Consider the following 21,589-nt stretch of genomic DNA (forward strand, 5'->3'; position numbering starts at 1 on the left):
ACTAATCCCGGAGGTGTAAAATTTGAGCCATATGATTTTGTGCAGAGGTGAAGTGCCTGTTATTTTTTGTGCTATGTTATTCTGTTCACAGTTACAACTTTCCTTGAAGGCCACAGGAGTAAGATGCTCACTTGTCCTTACAAATATTTTATGCATTTTTCATATACATGTTACAATTCTCAGCAACTTTGAAAAGGGGTAACAATTCAAAACCAATTGCTAGTAAATAGAATAGCCAATCAAAATTTAAGGGTCCCATGGATTGACTTCATTAAGACACAGTTTTTCTGTATGTTTGCTGTAACTTTCACATAATCCTTTTTATGTCAGAAGACAAAGAAAGGTATAGACAAGATGCGTTCTTGTGATTTCTTTTTGAAAGCCAGTGAGATGAAAGAAAACAGTACTTTCTTCCTCATGAAGTGAACTTCTTTCTGTTATCAAGTACCCTCTTATAGTTGCCCTTCCTACCAGTGATAGAGTTGGCCCTTCGTTATTACAGTTTTTGTCTGTTACATGTTTTCCAGATTTTCTTAAAGGCTATAGCCATATAGAGAGTTGTTCAGTTCTAGCACAGGCAAACAGATGCATGCTGCAGGCTGGCTGCCACAGTGGTACCTGTGGTGAAGTGTGGGAGCCTGCCCTGAGAATCCAAGGTATTTCCAAGCTGTGATTCCACGATGTGAGATGTTCTGTGGCAGTGCCCTTTCAAATTTTCTAACCCTACTATTTTCACCTGTGTGCCTCTTGGCTGTTTTTGACAATTGTGGTGGTGCAATTGAAGAGAGGTGTACCAGCTCAGGGTGGCCAGTGGGAATTCCTTGGGACAGCACTGGCTATGAGACCTCCCTGTCAGGGGGCCGTGGCCTTGGCCTTTTTGCTGACTTTCCTGTAGTTGCCACATCCTTCTCAAGTTCTTGTCAGTATATTATCACACTGCTGGTGTTGATTGCATAACTCGCTTCTTATTTCTTTAAACATGCCTGACAAAGCCTGTCCCTCAGGTAGTTCTCACTCCTAAACAGCCATGTCTGCCTGCCTTTCAGCAGTGATATATGTGTATGGTACATATCACAGAACATGGGTGTGCTGCATGTGTTGCTTTAATTGATCCCTGCCTTCCTCTCTTCTCCACCTCCAGCCACTTGTTCCTGTCCCCTGTGCTGCACCCTCACAGGTACTTGTGCTCCTCTCTGCACCGGATCTAGGAACTGATCCGGTTTAAAAACAGGCCTTTTCTGTGATGGCTTTTACCTGGTTCAGGTTCCTCTGGTGAAGAGGGCTGTGCAAACAGCCAGGCCAGGACACTACACATTTGGGAGATAGAGTGGTAGGGAAAAAGGATGCTTAGTATAACTTAGAAGCATACATTCAACTATACTGGCTTATTTTTTCTGTTGGAGCCCCTTAATATTTTAATTCTTACTGGCTTGATCCTTAAAACAAGCATAATAAATACTCAATTTACTATTCAGCTTAACATTCAACCCATTCATCAGTGTTATTCCAACTGATAGCTGAATCTTTCCACCTCCACATTTTACAAAGTACTATGTTTATCTCAGAATATAGATAATATCAACTGACATATTTTTTATTAATAGTAGCTTATCCAAAATGCTCCATTTTACTGATTTTTTTTTTTTTTTTTTATGAGCTGTTTTTTGAGTATCTACTGGAAAAAATCGTAAAGGTTATATATTGAGGAATACTGGGGTGTTTTTTTTCAGGCATGCCACCATCTTAAAAGGGTGACCAACCCTCTAAAGCATACAATTTTCCCTAAAATCATCAAAAAAGGTTAAAGAAGGGAAAGTAATTTTTTGGGTTTGTGTCACTGTCCTTCCATATTATTAGTCAGTCCCAGATTTCAGAGCGATCTATCTGTTATGGTGGATTTTTTCCTGGGGTCTCACCTTTGTGTGGTTTATGTGTTAGTCATGTCAGTTAATCATGGTCATCATAATGTTGTAGGTGGTCAGCTCCTCTCCTTGCCTTTACATGTCCCACACAGTAACAGAGGAAGAAAAACCAGCTATTAACTCTGATTCCTAAACCCACAAAAGGGAGAAGGAAACTTTGTCTCTGTATGATGCATCTATGTTCTTCTGACTCTGTTGCACTTAGAAGGAAAGGAAACGTGAGGACTAGAAGCTTGTGTTTCTGTTGACTTAAACCCTAGTTTCATAATGGAGTCTGCGTTTATGACTGGACTTTTCAAACATGCCTAAGCAGGTGATGCCTGACTTCCGTGAGAGTTTGGTATGTAACCTGCTTAAATGATTTTCAAGATCCTACTTCAAGTCCCTAATCCTTTCTACCTACTTCAGTCTTCAGTGGCTGATATCTGAACATTTGAAGGGAGGCTTTGTATCTGACATTAATTTAAAGTGATGGAACTTGAGGAAGATTTTGTCAGTTCAAAAGTGATCTCTAAAGAAAAATACTTTATTATTTTTGATATAGTCAGAAATGTTATTCATATATGCCACTGAGCATTGTTAACGCTTGCTTAGGGCTTTACAGCTTTAGGTGTCCGTTCAAGAGAACAGATGGAAAGTAATTTTAATAGAAGCCCTCAAATATTTACATATCCAGGTACCTAATGATAAACCTAGCGCTAGCCCATCTGGAAAGCATTAATGTTTAAGTACATGTAAGCATATTGATATTGGTTTAAGTTAAGTGCTTTAGCAGTGTTATTCAGGCAGCCTTGTGCACTGAGGGGTTTGCTGTGGGTGGGAAACAACTAAAGGGAGCTCTGAACTTAGTCTGAGGAATGCCAACATTTGTGAATTCTTCTTTTGGTAAGCATTTAACCAGTTATCCTGTCAGAAGGGAAGCTCATGCTTCTTCTTGACAGTGTTTCATTTGCAGATTAGGAGTATAATGGACCATAAAGGACATGGGAAGGAATAAAACCGTTTTGGATTGTTACATATTTGAACAGCAAAGTGTTGGTATTACAGGCATTGGTGAATACTGATACCTGTTCCACTAAGGTCATGATTTTGCTTTGTGTTCATAGTCTTGTTGCTTAATTCCTGAGCTGCTTGAATAATTTAGATAGCATGTAGTGACAAAAGAGATACTAATAGCTAGGGGATTCAAGGGTGAGACTTGTCTAAGAACAGTGAGCTTGCAGCCAGTTTTAGAGGGAAGCAGGATGCATACGTGTGTAAAATAAAAATAATGTTGGTATTGACATCCTAAATATAGCCCTGGAGGTCAGCAACTGATTCAGCTGGTGCTTGCCTCATTTTCTGCAGCCTATGGTGTTAAATCACAGGGAGACTGTGGTTCCAGGGAACTTAACATATGGTAATCAGATACATTACCATATGTTATCCTATTAACATATGGAGGAAGGAACACAGTTGGTAAGGGAATTTCTAAACCTGAAGTGAAAGGCAGCTGCTCTGGTGTCACTTGCCCTTGTTAGCTTCAGTACCTTCGAGTGCTGCTTGTATAATTGATTGGCTTGGGAGGCTTCCGGATGAAGAATGCAAACCCATGCTGGCAGGAGTGCTGCCCAAGGCGGGGATCCTGCACCAGGGGCAGGCTGATTCAGCGGTCCCTCCTCTAAGTCAAGTGTCCTTGTCCTTGACTTGCTAAAACACTGGCTTGGTTTAAATGTTTCAAACAATGTCCACTTCAGGGAGAATTATATCCCTCTGTTCAGACTGAATGGCATCTTTACAACTTGAATTTGCACAGTTTGGTTAATGACTAGGAGCTCTGAAAAGACTAATCTGCTGTGTCTTCTGAATGCTTCTGTGCTTTGTGGAGGACCTGTTCACTCAAGTTAACAGTCCATCTGCTATATATTTTTATGTTACTATTTTGAAATATGTAGGGCCTAAAATATATAGCTAAACTTCATGTGACGAGAATGTAACTTTTTATAATATTCTCAAGTCATATGTCGTCATGCAATTTATTTTTTTTAACCTGCTCTTAAGAATTTGCATCTATTTTTTTCGTGGGTGGAAGACTATAAAGCGACAAATGTGAAATTAAAAGCCTGTGCATTCAGAGAGAGATATTTGCCTGAATTATCCAGTCTTCTCTTGTTCTGCCCATTCCCATTTTACTAAGTGAATGAAAAACTGATGTTTGAGACTCCTAATGACTTAAGGCAGATCTTGGTCCAGTTGCTCAGTAGTCACTTCCTTACTGGAGAATTCTCTCTTGTCACATGCATGTATATGATGGTGTGCATAGGTGACACAGTTTGAGACATTAATTGGATGTGGTGTCAACTCTGTTCTGGACATGTTTTTGTGATCTCCACAAGCACTTGAACTTCTCTGTCTCTCTAGTCACCTACAAAAAAATGCAAGTTTATGTGAGATTCATTTAACACATCCTATGTGTTTATCCTTCTGTGGGAACAGACTAACTCCTTTCTTCTCCCTCTTTGTTTCTCTCAGCTGGAGGATGAAATTTCAACTTTGCGGCAAGTGCTAGCAGCCAAAGAAAAGCACCTGGTTGAAATTAAACAAAAGCTTGGCATAAGTCTGATGAATGAACTGAAGCAGAACTTCAGCAAAAGCTGGCATGATATGCAGACAACTTCTGCGTGAGTACACACCTTGAACAAATTCATCTTTGTATATGTAGCCTGTTGGGGTTATTGTCTTGATGAGCTCTGGTATGAAATTTAGCAATTGAAATACTGCCAGGAGGAGTAGATGGCAGGGACAAACACGTCAAGCTTCTCAGAGCAAGGGGACCGGAAAAAACCCCTTCCACAGCAGTGACATGCTTTGCTACTGTGTTGTACCTCACTCTTGCAAAATCACAGCAGCTAAAACTGTTGTGGTTCTGAGAGGGTTATCTTCCTGCCTCGTGATGCATTCTTGCAGAGTCCTTACTGCAAAGAGAGAACCTTTTTTTAATCTCAATGTATTATATTTTTCAACTTCAAGAGAGACAATGGAAAAAAACCCCAAGCAACAGAAAACATCCCCAAAAATATTAGCAACTATTTAAAGAAAATAGTACCATCATCTGAATTATAAAGAATACTGGCAGGATTAGTTGATATTTGACTGTTTAATTCCTGCTTTTGGTTGTCCAAAAGAAACAACAAAATGTTTTTGGAGTAACTGTACCATCTTTGAGGCTGTCGTAAATCCTACATATGTCAAGTTATTTGTTATTTTCCCCCAATGTGTTCTTAGGCAAGTCCCTGAAGCCTCTCACAGCCTTGGTTTACCACTGTGCAGAATGTGTAAGTAGTTCACAAGAATTCAGTAAAACGTAAGCAGCTTTAGGTTCCTAGAATGAAAGGTACTGCAGAAATATGAAGCACTGTTACTCCACTGCTGTTGTTGAAATGGTTTTAACTTGAGGGGGTTTTTTTTGTCTTGAACCAGACCAGTTATAGCATGGAAGTCTTTCCAAGTTAGCTGCTGACTTCCAGGAGGGTGCCTTTTAAAAATGCAGCAGTTCTTGGATGAGGAAGCAGAGGAGAGAGATTGTTTGGGCTGCAGCTTGCTGCCAAGAGCTACTGGTGCAGGCCTTTTGTCTCACATAAGGAAGGAAAAATACACATATGGACATAGCAATAAGACTTATCTTGAATCTGCTGCAATAATGTTCAAACCCAGGATAGGTAGTGTTACTTGTAAGCTTCAAACACTTTTTGCTCTGTATCTCTGATGGAGCATCACTGAGAGAGATGGAGAATAAAACTGAATTCAAAAGTTCTAGGAAGGTCATGATAATTAGTGAGGGGCTGGTCTCAGCTTCATACCGATCTTTATACTTAACATACAAATGTACTATGTTCCTCTAAAACTTTTTGGACTGAATTAATAGAAACATTGGTAGAAAGAACCACCCACCTTTCATCAAGTGCTGTCTGAAAAATTACTTTTTTTTTTTTTCTTTTCAATTGACAACTGAATTTGACACTTAAGGAGAAGAAAGAATGAGCTGCTCCACAAAAGAGTTGAGCTGGGAGTTGCCAGAAAGGCAGGCAGGGCAGTGGCATCACCCATGAAGGAGCAGTCCCACAGTACCTGAACAAAGAGAGCAGAGCAGGTCCAGTGACAGTAAACAGTGTCAAGCCAAGAGTTTACATCTCCAGGTGAGTCTGTAGTGAGGAGCCAGGTACAAGGTCAAGCAGGGAAGTCAAATCTGTGAGTCAAGATCAGTGAGATACCTAGCCAGATACAGGCATACCAGAAACCTAATTCAGGCAAGGACCAAGGGTTTAAATGCAGTCTAAGCTTTAGTGTAGCTCCCAAGTGAAAGGGAGATGTGCCTTACAGGGCTTCTCTGAACTCTTTCTTGCACAGCATTGTCACCACAGTCTTACCCAAGGTTACACAGTTGTGCTGTGTCAGAACTAGCCTTGAGTCCAAGTAGACAAACCCGTGGGAGTGGGGGGGGGAAGTTTACAGTGCCTCTTAGTGCACTCAAGGCCCTGACAGAAACTTGGAAAAAATATGTAAAAATGTACATTTTCACATTAAAATAATAATTCTTTGTATTTTAATGAGAAGTCAAATAAGGCATCAACCCCTTAACAGGAAATGTAGTTTGTATGTCTTCTAACTTTTGACCAGTTTCTCAGTTAGCTCCTATTTCTTATGCCATGTAATTTACATGCTGTCTCAGTGAGGATGTCTGGCATGTGCTAGGAGAATAGACAGTCTAGAGACGCTGAGCTTTAGAAGAGAGGTGGGGCCCAAGCCACCTGAACTAGAGTTACTGGGAGACACTAGCAAAATTTTGAAACAAAAACTTTGTTTTTACTTGAAATCTGGTAGAAAATTCCAAGACAGCTTTTCATTTTCCCTTCACAATGTTGACATTTTCTACAAGGATAGAAAGACTTAGGATACTTTATCAGTAGGGTAGCTGATACTTTTTATTTGAGTTTCAAAAACAAGACTTGTCTGAACAACTAGTTAAGACTTGTGACCTAACTCACAGGATGGATGCTACCTGGAATGACTAAATTTAAACTTGAGATTCTGACTATTTTAAAACATTTACATTTTAAAATGTTGGCCACAGGTAGCTTAGGAGTTAGCCTGAGCATACTTGACATGCACATGTCAGAAATCGTTATTAAAGTGTTGCTATGATTAAAAAGGGGAAAAAAAACAACTCAGTTTTCATATTGAGGAAAGCTGGAGTTGGAGGTCAATGAACTGATGTCCTCCATAGATTGAAGATTATGTCAGGCTCAACATACAGTTCTATACAAAATCTAGTTACTTGTCATTAATTCATGCTTTAAGGTATGCAAAAGCAATGTAACTACCTCTAGTAAGGCATTATATTTGCACAGGGGTTTGGGTTTTTTTGCGTAAGATCAGGGTTTTTTTAATCAGCTTTGTTTTCTTCTATAAAGAAAACTTGTAATGTTGTTTGCATTTTTCAGCCTTGTATGAAATACACCTGGAAGTCCTTCACTTACTATGATGACTAGAATCATAAGGCATTTTTCAAGTTCCTTATTCATTTCCTCTGCTATTCTTCTGTGTGCTGATTTTTAGTAAAATCTATATGTTAGGGAGGGCAGAAGGTTCTACTATAGAGGATATCAGTAACTAGAGAGCAAATGATTGCCTCAAGTTTAATTTGCTTTCATGGTGGTAAGGCATTCAATTGGAATGACTTCCCACACACACCTTTTTAAGGATCAGGTTTCTAGTGAATAGAGATGGGTGGATATTCAGACAGCTTCTAGCAATGCAGGTTTTTTATTTATATTTTAAACATAGATAATTCATTCTTATTTAGATGCTAGAAGCTGGGTAATGTTGGCAGATTTCAAGGTTATTTGTTTTAGTTTAAGAAATTATTAAAAGTGTCTTCACGTATTTAGAAAGACCATAACTGAGCTTTTCTAATTAACATTTTGCTACAAAGGAAAGGTTTTATGTAACCTGAATGCAGTATGTTTACTTAGTTAAAACTGTTTGGTGGTGTTTCAGTGAAATGCCCACAGTACTCTTTAGCCTTCCTTACTTGAGATTTTCACTGCATAGTGCATTAAGGTAAGAAGATAGCTTCTATAAAGATTGACCTAGTTTCATACAGAATCACAGAATAGTTGAGGTTGACATAATTGTCAGGAGACTAACTAGTTCAACTCGCCCTTTCAGAGCAGGGTCAGCTAAAGGAGGGTGTTCAGGACTATGTCCTGTCAGGTTTTGAATATCTCCAAGCATGGAGACTCTACACCCTCTCTGGGCAACCTGTTTCAGTGTTCAGTTGCCCTTACTGTGAAAAACATTTTTCTTAGTTTAAATATTTCTTGCATTCAATTTGTGCCCTCTGTCTCTTGCACTTTCAGTAGATACCACTGAGAAGAGTTTGCCTCTATCTTCTCTACTCCCTTTCATCAGGTTATTGAAGAGATCCTCACATGAGCCTTCTCTTCTGTAGGATGATCAGTCCTAGCTTTCTCAGCCTTTCCTCATACGAGAGATACTCCAGTCCCTTAGACATCTTTATGGCCCTTCACTGGACTTGCTCCACTATATCCATGTCTGCTTTGTACTGGGGAGCGCAGAACAGGACCCAGCACTCCTGGTGTGCCCATAACCAGAGCTGAGTAGAGGGGAAGAGTCACCTCCCTCGACCTGTAATCCCTCTTCCAAATGCAGTCCAGGATACCATCCACGACCTTTGCTGTGAGGGCACATTGCTGACTCATGTTCAGCTTGTTGTCTACCAAGACCCTGGGTCTTTTTCTGCAAGGCAGCTTTCCAGCTGGTTGATCCCCAGCCTCTGCTGGTGCATGGGGTTATTAATCCCAAATTGCAGTACTCTGCATTTCCCCTTGTTGAACTTCTTGAGACTGCCCCATTTTTTTCAGACAGCGGAGGTCCCAAGTAATAGTATTCTTCAATGCAGTTACAGAATTGCATTGCATTATGTATGGAGAAAGTTACAAGGGTCAATGTATCCTCCTCACCAGTTCCTCACATGAAGCACTAAGGACACTGATCTACCTTGGCCTTTACAAAGCATAGATATTGTAGCCATGCTCAGCTTTGTCTCTCAGCTTTTAATTTAATGCTCTTCTGTACTCTGGAAAAAAACAGTAAGGCATTATAATATTCTCTCAGGAGATATTTTGGTACTACTGACTTTCTAAGGAACAGTTGTATCTGTAAAATTACCCACCAGTAACCTCACTCCAGCCTAATAGTTCCCAGAAGCTCCTTTGTCATTCTTTCTTAAAATGTTAGCAACTGTTAGAAGGCATAAGCATCCTCTATTTTAAAGAGGAAAACCTTTCAACCAATAGATGGAACAGTTTTATAACTACAGAGATAGAGCTAGGAAGATGAAAATGGTTGGTTTTACTACTAACCCCCTTCAAAACCAATACTGCAGATGTTCAGACCACTGTTAGCAGCAGTTTTTCCATGGCAAATAAATTATTAGAATAGCTAAAAACTTAAAGAAAACCCTTTCTGTCCTTGAGGGCTGTAGTAGTGAAATCAGGTGCAATGTCTCAAAAGTCCATATACTTAGTGATTCCAACCAGGGGTTGGGAAAGGGTTTGATGTGATGGAAGATGCACCCATGCAAGACTGCCATCTAGGATAGGAATCTCACAGATCTGTTTTCAGAATGACTTTTCATCTTTTGCCCTCACAGTCAAAAATTGTCACTTGTAGAAAGGTAAAATCTCATGATTCAGAGGCCAGAATCAAGAGAATTGTGCTAGCTCTGAACAGCATGTCTCCTAGACAGTGCTTGAGACTTTCTCAGATGGTGTCTGTCTTTTGAAGCCTTTTTAGGAAGGTTTCAATATTGCTCTGGTCTTATATGTAATACTTACCTGAGATTTGGGATGAGAGTGTTCAACACGCACTTGGCCTTTTCCTCTAGAGGCAGAATAAATAGCTCTTAGTTGACTACTGGTTGAAAGTTATGTGAGCAAGCTTAGTTCTGCTGATAGGGAACCTGAGGACAATTGTATGGATTTCCAAAAATAGTGGGAACTTAGCATTTTGTAGTTCATTTCTACCAGGTGATGAGAAAATATAAAGTAATAGTTGCGCTGCATGTGTTTTCCAATCTATGGTACCTGCAGTCTTCATTAGTATAACTAAATATATAGTAACATGTTCCAGAGGTTCAGAATTTTCTCAGGAAGTCAGATATACTTTGTGGACAAGCACAGTCCTACTGTGACTTTTAGGAACTCAGCATACTGTGTTCCCACACACGTACTTGTTATGCGTGGTAGTAAAAGAAATGTGGGTGTTTCTGTTCATTGCAATGTGTAATCACCTTCTGACATTTTTTTTTTCTCACTAAATTTGCAAGTAAATGTAGCAGTTGTGTAAGTGAAGAAATTTCATGTTGGCTTTAGCAAGCACATTACCTGTGTGTAAGCCTGTGCTACATGGAAGTAAAGGGAGCCTTTCACTCCCACTGACTTTGTGTCCTTTGAGTCAGATCAGGCAATGTTAATGCCTTCTTCAAAGATAATTTTTTTACTGCTTTTCCACATGCATTTCTGGCCTTGAATTTGGAAGGGTGGAATAATAAGGTTGGGGAAAGGACTTCGAGGACTTAACTTAGTCTGTTCTCATTGTTGCTTTTCTATATGTCCACCTTTTTACACCGGAACCTTCAGCTAATGGAAGTTCCCCAGCAAGGTCAGATGATCTGTTCTGGATCAATGAATACAGTGTTAGTTTCCCAGGAAAAAAAACCCACTGTAATTATCATTGGGCACTAGAAAATATATACATGCATATTATAGTTATCTGTATGTATGTATATCTAAGTGTAAGGAGAGGAGTGGAGTCCTGAATGTGGGTTGAAATCTCTGCAATGACCAGGATTAAAAATAACCAGGAAAGGGTCAGTGTAAAGTGAAGGAAAAGAAAAGGAAAGGGAGAATTGAAAAGGAAGAACAGAAATTAAACAAAAGGAAAGAGAAAGAAGGAAAAGAAAAGAAAGGGAAGGGAAAAGGAAAGAAGAAACGGGGAAGGAAGGAAAGGGAAGAAGAGGAAAAAAGAAGGAGAAGAAAGGAAAAGGGAGACTGTTTAATCAGCATGATTTTGTTGATCTAGTGTACAGTGCAGAGCCCACAGTGTTACTGGTATAGTTTAAGATATGATGAACTGTGAAGTTTTGTCTTGGAATGTCTTAAACTCATCAGTGCTTAAGCCAACATACTGTGACTTTTGTACCTGGAGATTAATGATACCACAACTACTTGTTTTCCCCCTGTTCTGTGCTGCATTGCACAAATAGTGCTTTCACAGAATTATATCCCTATTTTTCCCACATTTTTGAAGATTACAGGACAGCACAGAGTTATTTGTTAGCTTTGTCTGGCACCTTTCCTGACCTGTGACTCTCTTCAGCCTATGGAACAGTCATCTTTCATGTGTTGCACACAGATTTCTGGCTGCAGGCAGGTCCTCTTCAACCTGCAGAGGTTCGGTTCCCTCAGCTCTGCCTTTCCACTCTTTGGGAGAACAACTACCTGGGGTATATTTCCTTTGCATCACTTTTCCTTTTTAGGCATATGTACCCATCCAAGTGCCAGCACAGTTCCAATTAATTCTTAACATACCTGGCAAAGGGAAGAATGTCTAAAAAAGTGCACCTGTCATTGTTTGTTTTTGAAGTTGGAATGAGTTTCAGGTAAGCACTAAAAAACAATCCAACAACACTGTAGAGTTCATTTGTGGGCAAAATGGCAATATGAATGCTCTTAGAGAATGCCTTATATACATGTTATCTGCCATTCATATATGCATTTATTTTGTTTGAGTATTAGCATAATTTGGTCAATCCTGAGCCCTGTTTTTCACAGAAAATCAGCAATTTTCTAGCTGAGAGTTTCTCAGAGACCCAGATGCTTTACACTGATTCCAGAAATGTCATTCGTAAGCTGGCTAATGGTTTGAAAACTAAAAAGCAGCAAGCTCCATAGGGCATGGCTTGTGCTACCAGGCTCTGCTCAACTGTATGGTTTTGTTGTTAATTGTTTGCATTTTGTTGCATCTTATGCAAGCTTTATCACAGAAGAGGGTTAAGTTTGACAGCAAGCATTGATTGAGAAACACAATACTGAATGGAGATGTACTAATTAGCAGATGTAGTAATTTTACAGAATGTGCATCTTGCTATGCAAACTGTGAATATTTGTAGCCTACTCCTACTAGCGGTCCATGTACTGCACCCGTGAAGGAAGGTTAGATTTAACTCTGCCATGTGAAGGGCAGTTCTGTACTGAGTTGAGATGAGATCAAACAGCATGCAGTATGATTATCCTGTCTTATCCTGCAGATGATGTTGATAATTTAAATGTCTAGTTCTCTGACCTCTCTATATGTCTGCTGCATGGCTCTACTCTCTCTGAAGCACTATTTCCTTCACACCTTGTGTTTTATGGAACAGTATCTTCTTTCATTTGCTTTCACTGGCTATAAAAATCAGCTAGTGAGACCTGGTTGTCATATGATAATACAGCCTAAATGCATATATGAAACTGTCAGGTGAAAATTCAGTCAAAATATGCTGCAAATCTACTTTGCCTAATTAGTATGTTACAATACTGGAGATGTGAGTTATCTTTAAAGCTTCTTTTAAATGTTTTGGGCATATTATCAGAATATAACTGCAATATCAGCATATCTTATGATAACCTCTAATAATGAGTTTTATAAACAATTGCTTTTTTAAAAGAAATATCCTATTTTAAAACAAAATTATAATTGGAAGTTGATGGATTAAATTCTTAGGTTAATGTCATATAAAAGGTAATGTTCAAAATGACACAAGTGAGTTTCATTTACAAGTGTATGATTGTGACAGCAATTCACATACCATATTTGTTTAATCCTTTTTGTCTGTGAAATATAAGTATTTACTGTTAAGTGCTAAGTGAAAAGAATGGAATGTGATCCTTGTTAGCCACTACCAGCAGTTCTTCTTTGCTACTGAGTACATTTAGATGCCACAAAACCAGAGAAGGAATTCCTACTCTAGTTGCATAGATCAGGTAGCTTGTTTCTACTTTTACTAATGCTACTGAGCATCTGGCATAATGCTGTTAAACTCAGGGAGGTTGTGGTGACTTTGTATTAGTGTAAGAAAGGCATAGAGCCTAATGATGTCTTTGTGTAAAAATGCATGCTGTGGGTTGGAAGGAAGATGGTATTTCTTGAATCTCTGTGTCCTAAATTATCTGAGTTGAGTTTGTTTCTTCTGGAGCATTTCTGCCTTAAGGTTCAGGGTCACTGACCTTATTTCAGCCGATGTCTGACTGCCTGTTGAGATGCTGTCACCTGTCCCAGTGAGCTGGGTGGTCAGTACTTCCCTAACAATTGCCAGCCACGACTGCTCAAAGGACAAGAGCGTGCAGGTATTGTAGATGATTTAGCATGTTGGGACAGTTGGTGGTGTTAGGAGGATCTAAGCCATACGTACAGCACTTTTTCCAAGGAATAAATGTTAGTAGGTCTTAACTGGAATATCCAACTTCATTTCTACTCTTAAAGGTTTCTGAAAATTCTGTAAGCTGTTCAGTGCATTAAAACAAAACTGCAAACTAGTGTGTGTTACATGAGGGTATGAAGACTGCTGTCTCAGGTTATTAATACAACTGAAAATATTCCCGGAGGTCAGAGAGAATGTTGAAGAGATCATTGTTACTAGTGCATTTGGCAAGGTATCAAATGAATGCTGTAAATTTCAACATAACTATGATAAAAATATCTGGACCAAAATACTGTGATGTATATCAATACGGAGCATAGCTAACTACAGGAAGGCAATGTGCTCGGTGGAAAGATCATTTATTAATGAAGAAGGCATAGTGATTTGTATAATGGTGGAGAGGCAGGGATGAGGGGGACTTTATTTTTAAGCCATCACTGGGCTCTGCTAGGATGCAAATTACTGTTCCTTGTCTCTGCTGACAGGTATTACATGTAGCACTGTATTTTAACCTTTGTTACTTTGTTGTTCCTTAAAGTTTTTCTTTGGCTTTGCTGATGGGAGGAGGGCTTCATGTCAAAGGTCATTTTTGCTGAAGTTGGTGCTGAAAAAAGACTGGTTGCGTAACAGTCTTAGCTGGATTTATGCTGTTATGTAATGTCAAAAGCATTAGGAACATAAATGCAGTCTCTATGTCTTCCTTGCTAGTGGAAATACTGGGGAGGTTGTTGGGCTTATGGGATTTATAGAGAAAACACAGTATTAGTTGGAATGCCAAAATCAGTGTCATTTCAACCAAATCTCAGAAGGTGTGTTCTGACCAATGTAATGTTCAGAAATACATAGGGGACTCTAATGTTTCTCAGTTAAAGTTGAATCCGTTTGCTGAATGGGCTATTTGGCACTGTTCTCTTAACAGTGTTATACAGCATGAAGAACCTGCAGCAGAAGGGTAAGACATGGGGATGTTTTTTTCATAAAGATAAACATGCCTGTGAATAAAATTAACTTCAAGGTGTTGTCTGCAAAAAATTAGTTCAGAAGGATATCTGCAAAGTATTTTACTGTGCACAGTCAGCCTGTACATGAATAAGTTCTGCTGCCAAGGACCTTTTAGACCTGGAAGTCAAGTCTTGGCTTCATTTAGTCATCAGCAAAATTTCACTTGATCTCAATGGTTTAGGAAACTTTTCTATCAGGAAAATGCCTAGTCTTGTATGCAATAATGTAGGCATTTTAAGAAATGCCAATATGTCTATATATATATGTAGAGAGAGAGAGAGGTATAAGCCCACGGGCATTAGAATATTTGATTTTTTTTTTTTCATAAGTAACACTTCCCAAAAGCTACGTGTTCATAGTTTGACTGAAGCATCATTAATGCCTATTTTAGGTTCTCATCCCACTCTAGTTTATATGAGAGTATGTCTGCTGACAGCAAGAGAATGACAGAGCTATTATAGTTAATCTAGAGAATGAGACCTCAGTGAAAGAAGAGCATTGCAATCTTGCTGTGTCCAGGAACAGAAAGCAGGTCTGAGGAGAAAGGAGACCCAGTGAAAACAGTCTTTTTGGTCGCCTTTGTATTCCACCAGAAGAAATAAACCAGACATAACCAGTATTTCTGCCTTTCTATAACTAATTTGTGCTCATTCTGTCACTGGTGCAATGTTTTAGCCCTTGTTGTCACTCAGCACTGTGCATGTGATTGATTGCACTTATCTTACTCTAGGTTTCTAGAGATTTGGTATCCTGATCTAAGTTGCTCCCTGTAGGCTGCCTTTCTAGTCAGTGAAAACAGTAACAAGCACCTTCGTAGAATGAGCTATTTCACTTGGCAGTTTTAGAATTCGTTAGGTCAAGTCAGTAGTCTGTAAGATACTTTGTGGTTTAGGAACATAAAACCAAAAGTATTTGTGTTGGGAAAAATTAATTGTTGATAGACTGTTGTCTGAAAGAATAGAGCATTACTTGGCATCTGCCTTCTAATCTGTGGTTTGTAAAACGCAGTCCTCAACAGGGGACTTTCAGCAATTGGTATTGCTGAGGCTAAAAGGACCTGACATAAAATGTAATGTGTCTATTGTAAATGTTAATTTTCTCTTTATTTTTCCACCTGCATCCGCAAAGTTATATTGCTTTCATATACCTAAAAGTAAGAAGAAAACATTCTGTTTCAGGAATGAGGCAGTGGGATTGATTTTTTTTTTTTTTTTTTTAATTAATCTCCAGTGTATTTTCGTACACGTTTACAATCTTAGAGAATTTGTTCAAAGGAGAATTAGAACCAGTGGAATTATATTTCTGAATTTTTCATGATCATTTCTTCAGTTCTTTTCTGCCAACGCACGCCACAGGATAAAAGACATTATAATGTGCTCTCCTTTTGTTACTGGGTCAGTACTTTTAATTCTGAGCTTGTCTGCATCACTGGGAGTATCAGATAATTTACTCGGAAGGAAGCCTCTGACATGCTTAGAGTTGGTTTACTCAGCAAAAAAGCATCTGTGTAGAAAAGCTTATTGATTACTCTAAGAATGTAGCTTAAATCTACTAAAGAATTTACATGAGTCAGAGCATATATTCCGGATCAGGAAATTAAGATGATTCTGTGTTTGAATGTGTATGCTATTTGTGAAATAAATGACTTCTGAAAGGATTTAATGCTATTTAGAATATGCATTCACTGCCTGGATTTGTTCATCTTTCTTTCCCTGTCTCTCCCAAAACCTTCTTCATTTAATGAAATTTTTAAAAAGTAAAATTGTAGCTAGCGTATGGAAACAGATTTGATCAATTTTGTCTAATTTGAAATATCAACAAATCATTTTAAAGTGTATCTGATAAATGTACCTAATACATATATGCATGGAAGAGTATATGTCCTGATTATTTTCTATGCTTTAGACAGCAGATTTTGCTACCAAGTGTCTGCTGCGAGAATGCTTATTTGATGTAAATGTACAGAAATTGTATCAAACAAGTATTCAACAAATCACTGTTATTCTACTTTTAAACAGCTTGCGCTGACCCCTTTACAGATAACATCCACTGAGTGGGAGAGGCACAGTTAAGGATTGCTCTGGAGAGCATTTTGCTCATATTAGGTTTAAACTGCACTTAGGAAGCTGTGCAGAAACAGACATCTTTGTAATTTGTTTTGTGCTACAGTTATGTTTGTTAATCTTTCAGTGGATGAGACTTTAAGATATGGAAATAAGAGACAAGTGAATTAATTGCAGGGGATTCTAGCCTCTCTATTTTACTACTTATCACTATTTCTGTTCTATTTTTGTTTCCAGTTACAAGAAAACACATGAGACCCTGAGCCATGCAGGACAAAAAGCAACAGCAGCAATCAGCAATGTAGGAACTGCTATCAGCAAGAAGTTCGGAGATATGAGGTATAGGGATCTGCCGCTTCTCTGGTCTTATTACGAGGACAAAAAGTGTAATAGTCATCTGTCAGCTCTTCTTTTCCTTCTACATTAGTGTTTAAAGGTTCAAGTAGTTTGTAGTCAGACTGTTTTATAACATTCATGGTGTCAAACAAAAAGAAGGGATAACAATGAATGATGATACAATACTTATTTGAGTGCAGGTTCAAAAAAAGTGCAATTTGAAATCCTTTTGGAATAACTTTGCAAGCTCAAGGAAATGTACAAATAAAATGGAACAAAAAATAGCTGTTAGATCTTTATTAACCCAGTTTTATTCATACATGGATTCTGGAGACCATCATCTGAAGAAAGCAAGCCTGCCTTTGAGCTGCTTATGGACAGATAATAAAATAAGTCAGACTATTTTTTTAATCAGCTTTTTCAAGATGTACAAAGGCAAAGTTTTGTTCTTCAGTTATATGTATAAAAAAGGTACAGTGAAAGGAGTTGTGGTCAAGAGAACTGTCACTTAAGTGGAACTTGAATATCAGGCTTTATATGTTGATGTATCTTTAAAAATGTTGATCTTAAAGTTCCTCAGAATGAGAGCATAAATGAAGAAATTGTACACTGTAAACCAGCACTTCAGTTTTCAACTTGGTAGCAGGATTACTGAACTTCTTCTCAGGTGTATTAGGGAGTTGATTTTTTGGGGTGAGATAAATGGCCATGGAAAACTCTACAACATATTTGAGCAGCAGAATTAAGATCTCATTTAATAGGGTTATTGGTATGTACTCTCTTTTTTGGTCATTTTGTAATGTATGAGGTAACCATATCCTAAGAACTGTGTGAATCTATTTTACAGAACTTCAAACTTATATGTTGGGGGTTTTTTTACTGCAAATGGCTGAACAACAGTTCTTGGCAGCTAAAACTTTTTTCCATTTCTTTATTTTGAATCTGAATGTTAAGAAATTTTTAGAGTCCTTCCTTCATACCTACCTTTTACATACAGCTTTATAAACCCTCTACGGGAGTACTACTGTTTTTCTAGGTGAAACTAAAAAAAGGAAATATTCTTCACTGTATGATCTGCTTTACAATGTCTTTTTCCACATGCAGTTTAAAGTGGAAATCTAGTGAGTGACTTGCAACCAGGGTATGAACATAAACTAAGAGTTGTTTGACTCAATACAGTTAAACATCCATAGGTAGTATATTCCTAGAAAAGGATATAAGAATAAGGAGTGCGTGCAGTTACACTTTCCTAGTATGTTTTTTTAGCATTCAGCAATCTTAAGAGATGAAAACATCCTAAAACACAGGTTTGAGCTTTCATTTAAAAGTCTTTGAAAGGTTTTTCTTCATGAGTTCATCTTTTTTCAATTTATTTCTTTTAACTTGTATGAGCTTTCGACATTCATAACACCTCATGTCTTCCTGGATGAACAGTTATGTGGTAAAGAAATGTGTGGTTTATTTGTTCGTACGTTCATTCCCTATTCTGAGTCTCCTTGGTCTTTCCTTTGATGCCTTCTGGCTCTTCTATTACAAGAAACAGTGAGTGTAGTCCTTCTGCTGCCCTTCATGTCACTCATTTCCTGTGATTTTATCGTATTTCACATCAGTTCCTTCTTTTCCAGGCTGAGGCTCCAGTTGCATGAGTTGCTTTCACAGACCTTGTCCCTGCCTCTTTTTTTTATTCTTACTGCCTTCCCTGCATTTATAGTTGTATCCTGTATTTTTAAGAAATGTGCAAGATGTGTGTGCTGCATGTGGCACCAACATATCCTCTGTTCCATTTTCTGTTCTTTCATAACACTTCTCCTGTAACAAAGACAAGCCAACCATTCAGTGAACAGGTCCTGTTGCTGCTTTAGATCCTACAGTGGTGACCCAAAAGTTGGTGTGCAAATACCCTGAACACTGGCTCTTGATCACAGAGGGAAGGATGACTCTAACAATTCAGTACTTCTCAGGTCCTGTTGCTTGTGCTTTGCATGGGGTACGAGATGAACTGCAAAGGCAGAAATGTCTCCACTGTAATAGAGCATGTTTTTTTCCTTTAATATTTCCCTTAATTAATGACTGCTAACAAATTCCTTTGTCCTGCCTATCAGTACCAACCCCCACTCCATGGTGATCATGCTTCTGACTAGCTTGGAAAGCAGATGGGTGGTATTTATGCCGTTAGCCCTTTAGCTACAAAGCAAAGGCTAAGCCCATAAGCATTTTGATTAATTGAGAAGCTTGTTTCTCATACCTTTCTTTGATCAAAATTATTATCCTGAACCTGGTTTGGAATTTTTCAGGAAAATATGAGCTACCAGCACTCTTTTGTGGACGCTTACTGTTTAAGTTCTCAGTTAGGAGAGTTTTCTTGACTCTTTATGATGAAGCAGCAAGCGGAATAGCCAGGATCCCATAGTTACATGAAGCATGGCATGACTTGGGCCTTCTGCATCTGCTGAACATCCTAAATCTGGAGTAATGGTCAGTATGCTTCCCTCAGCAACAAAGCTGACCTAAGATCTTGGCTTAGCTTGGGCAGGTGAAGTCCTGTGTGGGGTCATACTGTAAACCTTACCACCTGGTTTTAAAAATCTTCCCTTCTCCCACTCTAATGCCAGCTGTGTTTGGGGGAGTAAGATGTAAGGAGGCATGCATTTTTTGTTTCATTGTTTGCTTGCTTTTTTTGCTAATCCAAATAATTTTGAGTGATCTAGTATATGGATTATCACCACCCCCTCCCATAATGCTGATTTAAACAGACATCAGACTGTCTTAATTCTCTTGGATAGGTATTAAGTCTGATAGTCACCAATGGCATCCAGATGCAAATCCCTGTTCTGCTTACATTCAGAGCAGACAGTTGAAACTGATTTCTAAAATCCAGATGATCATCGTAATTCCCAGTATGTCCAGCAGTCCGGTGTGTTTGGCCTTTCTTCCCTGTCTATGGTGATTTTGAAAAGGCTTGCAATCAACTTGACTCTAATATTGAATGTGCCTTCTTTGTGAAACAGAATGCTGTTTTCCAGGTTGCCTGCTACGTCAACTCTACAGCGCACCACATGAAACACATTTCCGTTCTGAAGATGCAGGGTCTTAATTTTCACCTTGTATTATCTCTAAAAATATTACTAAAATGTCATAGCAACAAGGCAGACAGACTCCTCCAAATGTGCGATTTTGCTGTGTTAGGATTCAAAAAAGACAAAATTCTGTGTGTCCCAAAGAACAGAGAAGCCACCCTTTTGGGACAAAGTGATTTTCATGCAGCTGCTGTGATTCTCTTTCATCTCCACCTGATCTTCCCAGTGTTGCAACTCTGTAATTAATTTTGTGCATGAATAATCTTTAGCATTTTACATCTTCTAAATTTTGTATTATTAGTGCTTGTAAGGTCTCTTTACAGTTGTATTGCATTCTATTTAATATTATCATGTGACTAGAAAAATCCAGAAACGCATATAAAAACAGTATACAGATACTTTTGCTTTAGGATACAAACCAGACAGTAGTAATCTGGTTAAGATATTAGATTCTTCATGATAGCTCTTGCGATTAATGTTATGCTATCAGGATGTTTTGTAGCCATTGCATCCCCAGCTCATATTGTCTTCTTTAACATTTTCTAACATTGACAAGAAAGGTAAAGGGTAAGAGGAGAATCCCAGGTCACTCGTAGGGCAGTAGTGTGGGCTCAGATCTCTCAGCAGAGGTTATGCTAACATTTCAATATGGCTCTTGCCTTGTAGAGCACAGATGTAATACAGAGATGAGGGCCTTTATTTGTTGCTCCTTTACATACTAGTAAAGTTTGAATCTTTTAGTGCAATACTGCTGGACTATGCTGCAGCTGTCTGTGTGGATCTAAGAGTTTCAGCCCTGCTGATGACCTTTTTAGAAATAGGTTGTGATACCAGCTGGGAGACTTTCTGGTTTTTTAGTTTGCTGCACACTACCACATACATTAATGCCGCACAAGTAAATGTGTTTGAAGATTAAGCTAACAAAAGCATGCATTCAAATTAGGATGTCAGCAGTTATACTGCTTATACATCCTTCAGTCAACTGTCTCATACATTTTCTTTAATTATATGATTGCACAGACCCCTTTCAGATTCAGTTCCTGGATGAGCCAGCTCTGAAGATGAATGAAGGTAATATAATGCCTCATTCCTGCCTGGGGTTGGAAGGCACATGTAGAAAGAGACAGAAGACTGAAGGAAGGGAGAGCTTGGGGGCATGCCTGTGACAGTTGAATGTGATGATGGGAATCAGCCCATCTGGGCACTTAAAACTGTTGATGAACTCCTTGGGAGCCGAATTCCTTGAAATACTGTATTTGTCATAACCAAAATTACCATTCTTAAACCTCTGTCTCTCTGATATCCCCTATAATAGAAATAGTAATACTGTGTTGCTTCAGAATATAATTTCATAAGCATTTCTTTTGCTGATGAATGAAGCAGGTTTTTTTCTCTCATTTCTACTGACACTCTCCCCTTCATTTGTGCTGGTTTTTAGAGCTCTGCAATAACACAGATTTCCTGATCATATATGGCTGTACAGGTATCTGAATCAGCATGGAGAAGGGGGTGGCTGTTAACTGGGAACCAGCAGGCAATAAAAGGCAGCTACATATCGCAACAATATTACTTAAGCTGGTCTAAGCAGAAATGTGTTGTGAAGATAAATCCATTAATGTTTGAGAAACACCAATATACATAATGATGAGCCCTGTAAATAACACT

General features: G+C 38.6%; 1 protein-coding gene across 1 annotated transcript in view; it reads left to right on the forward strand.

Annotated features, from left to right (window-relative positions):
* TPD52L1 (TPD52 like 1) overlaps nt 1-21,589 on the forward strand; it is a 56,579-nt gene that overhangs the window by 22,917 nt on the left and 12,073 nt on the right. Inside the window, exons 3-4 of the mRNA XM_074896250.1 lie at nt 4,434-4,582; nt 16,749-16,850. Coding sequence (XP_074752351.1) covers nt 4,434-4,582; nt 16,749-16,850 — 251 coding nt within the window. The remainder of the gene's footprint in view (nt 1-4,433; nt 4,583-16,748; nt 16,851-21,589) is intronic.

This window comes from Athene noctua, chromosome 1 (genome assembly GCF_965140245.1).
Source record: "Athene noctua chromosome 1, bAthNoc1.hap1.1, whole genome shotgun sequence".
Taxonomy (NCBI): Eukaryota; Metazoa; Chordata; class Aves; order Strigiformes; family Strigidae; genus Athene; species Athene noctua.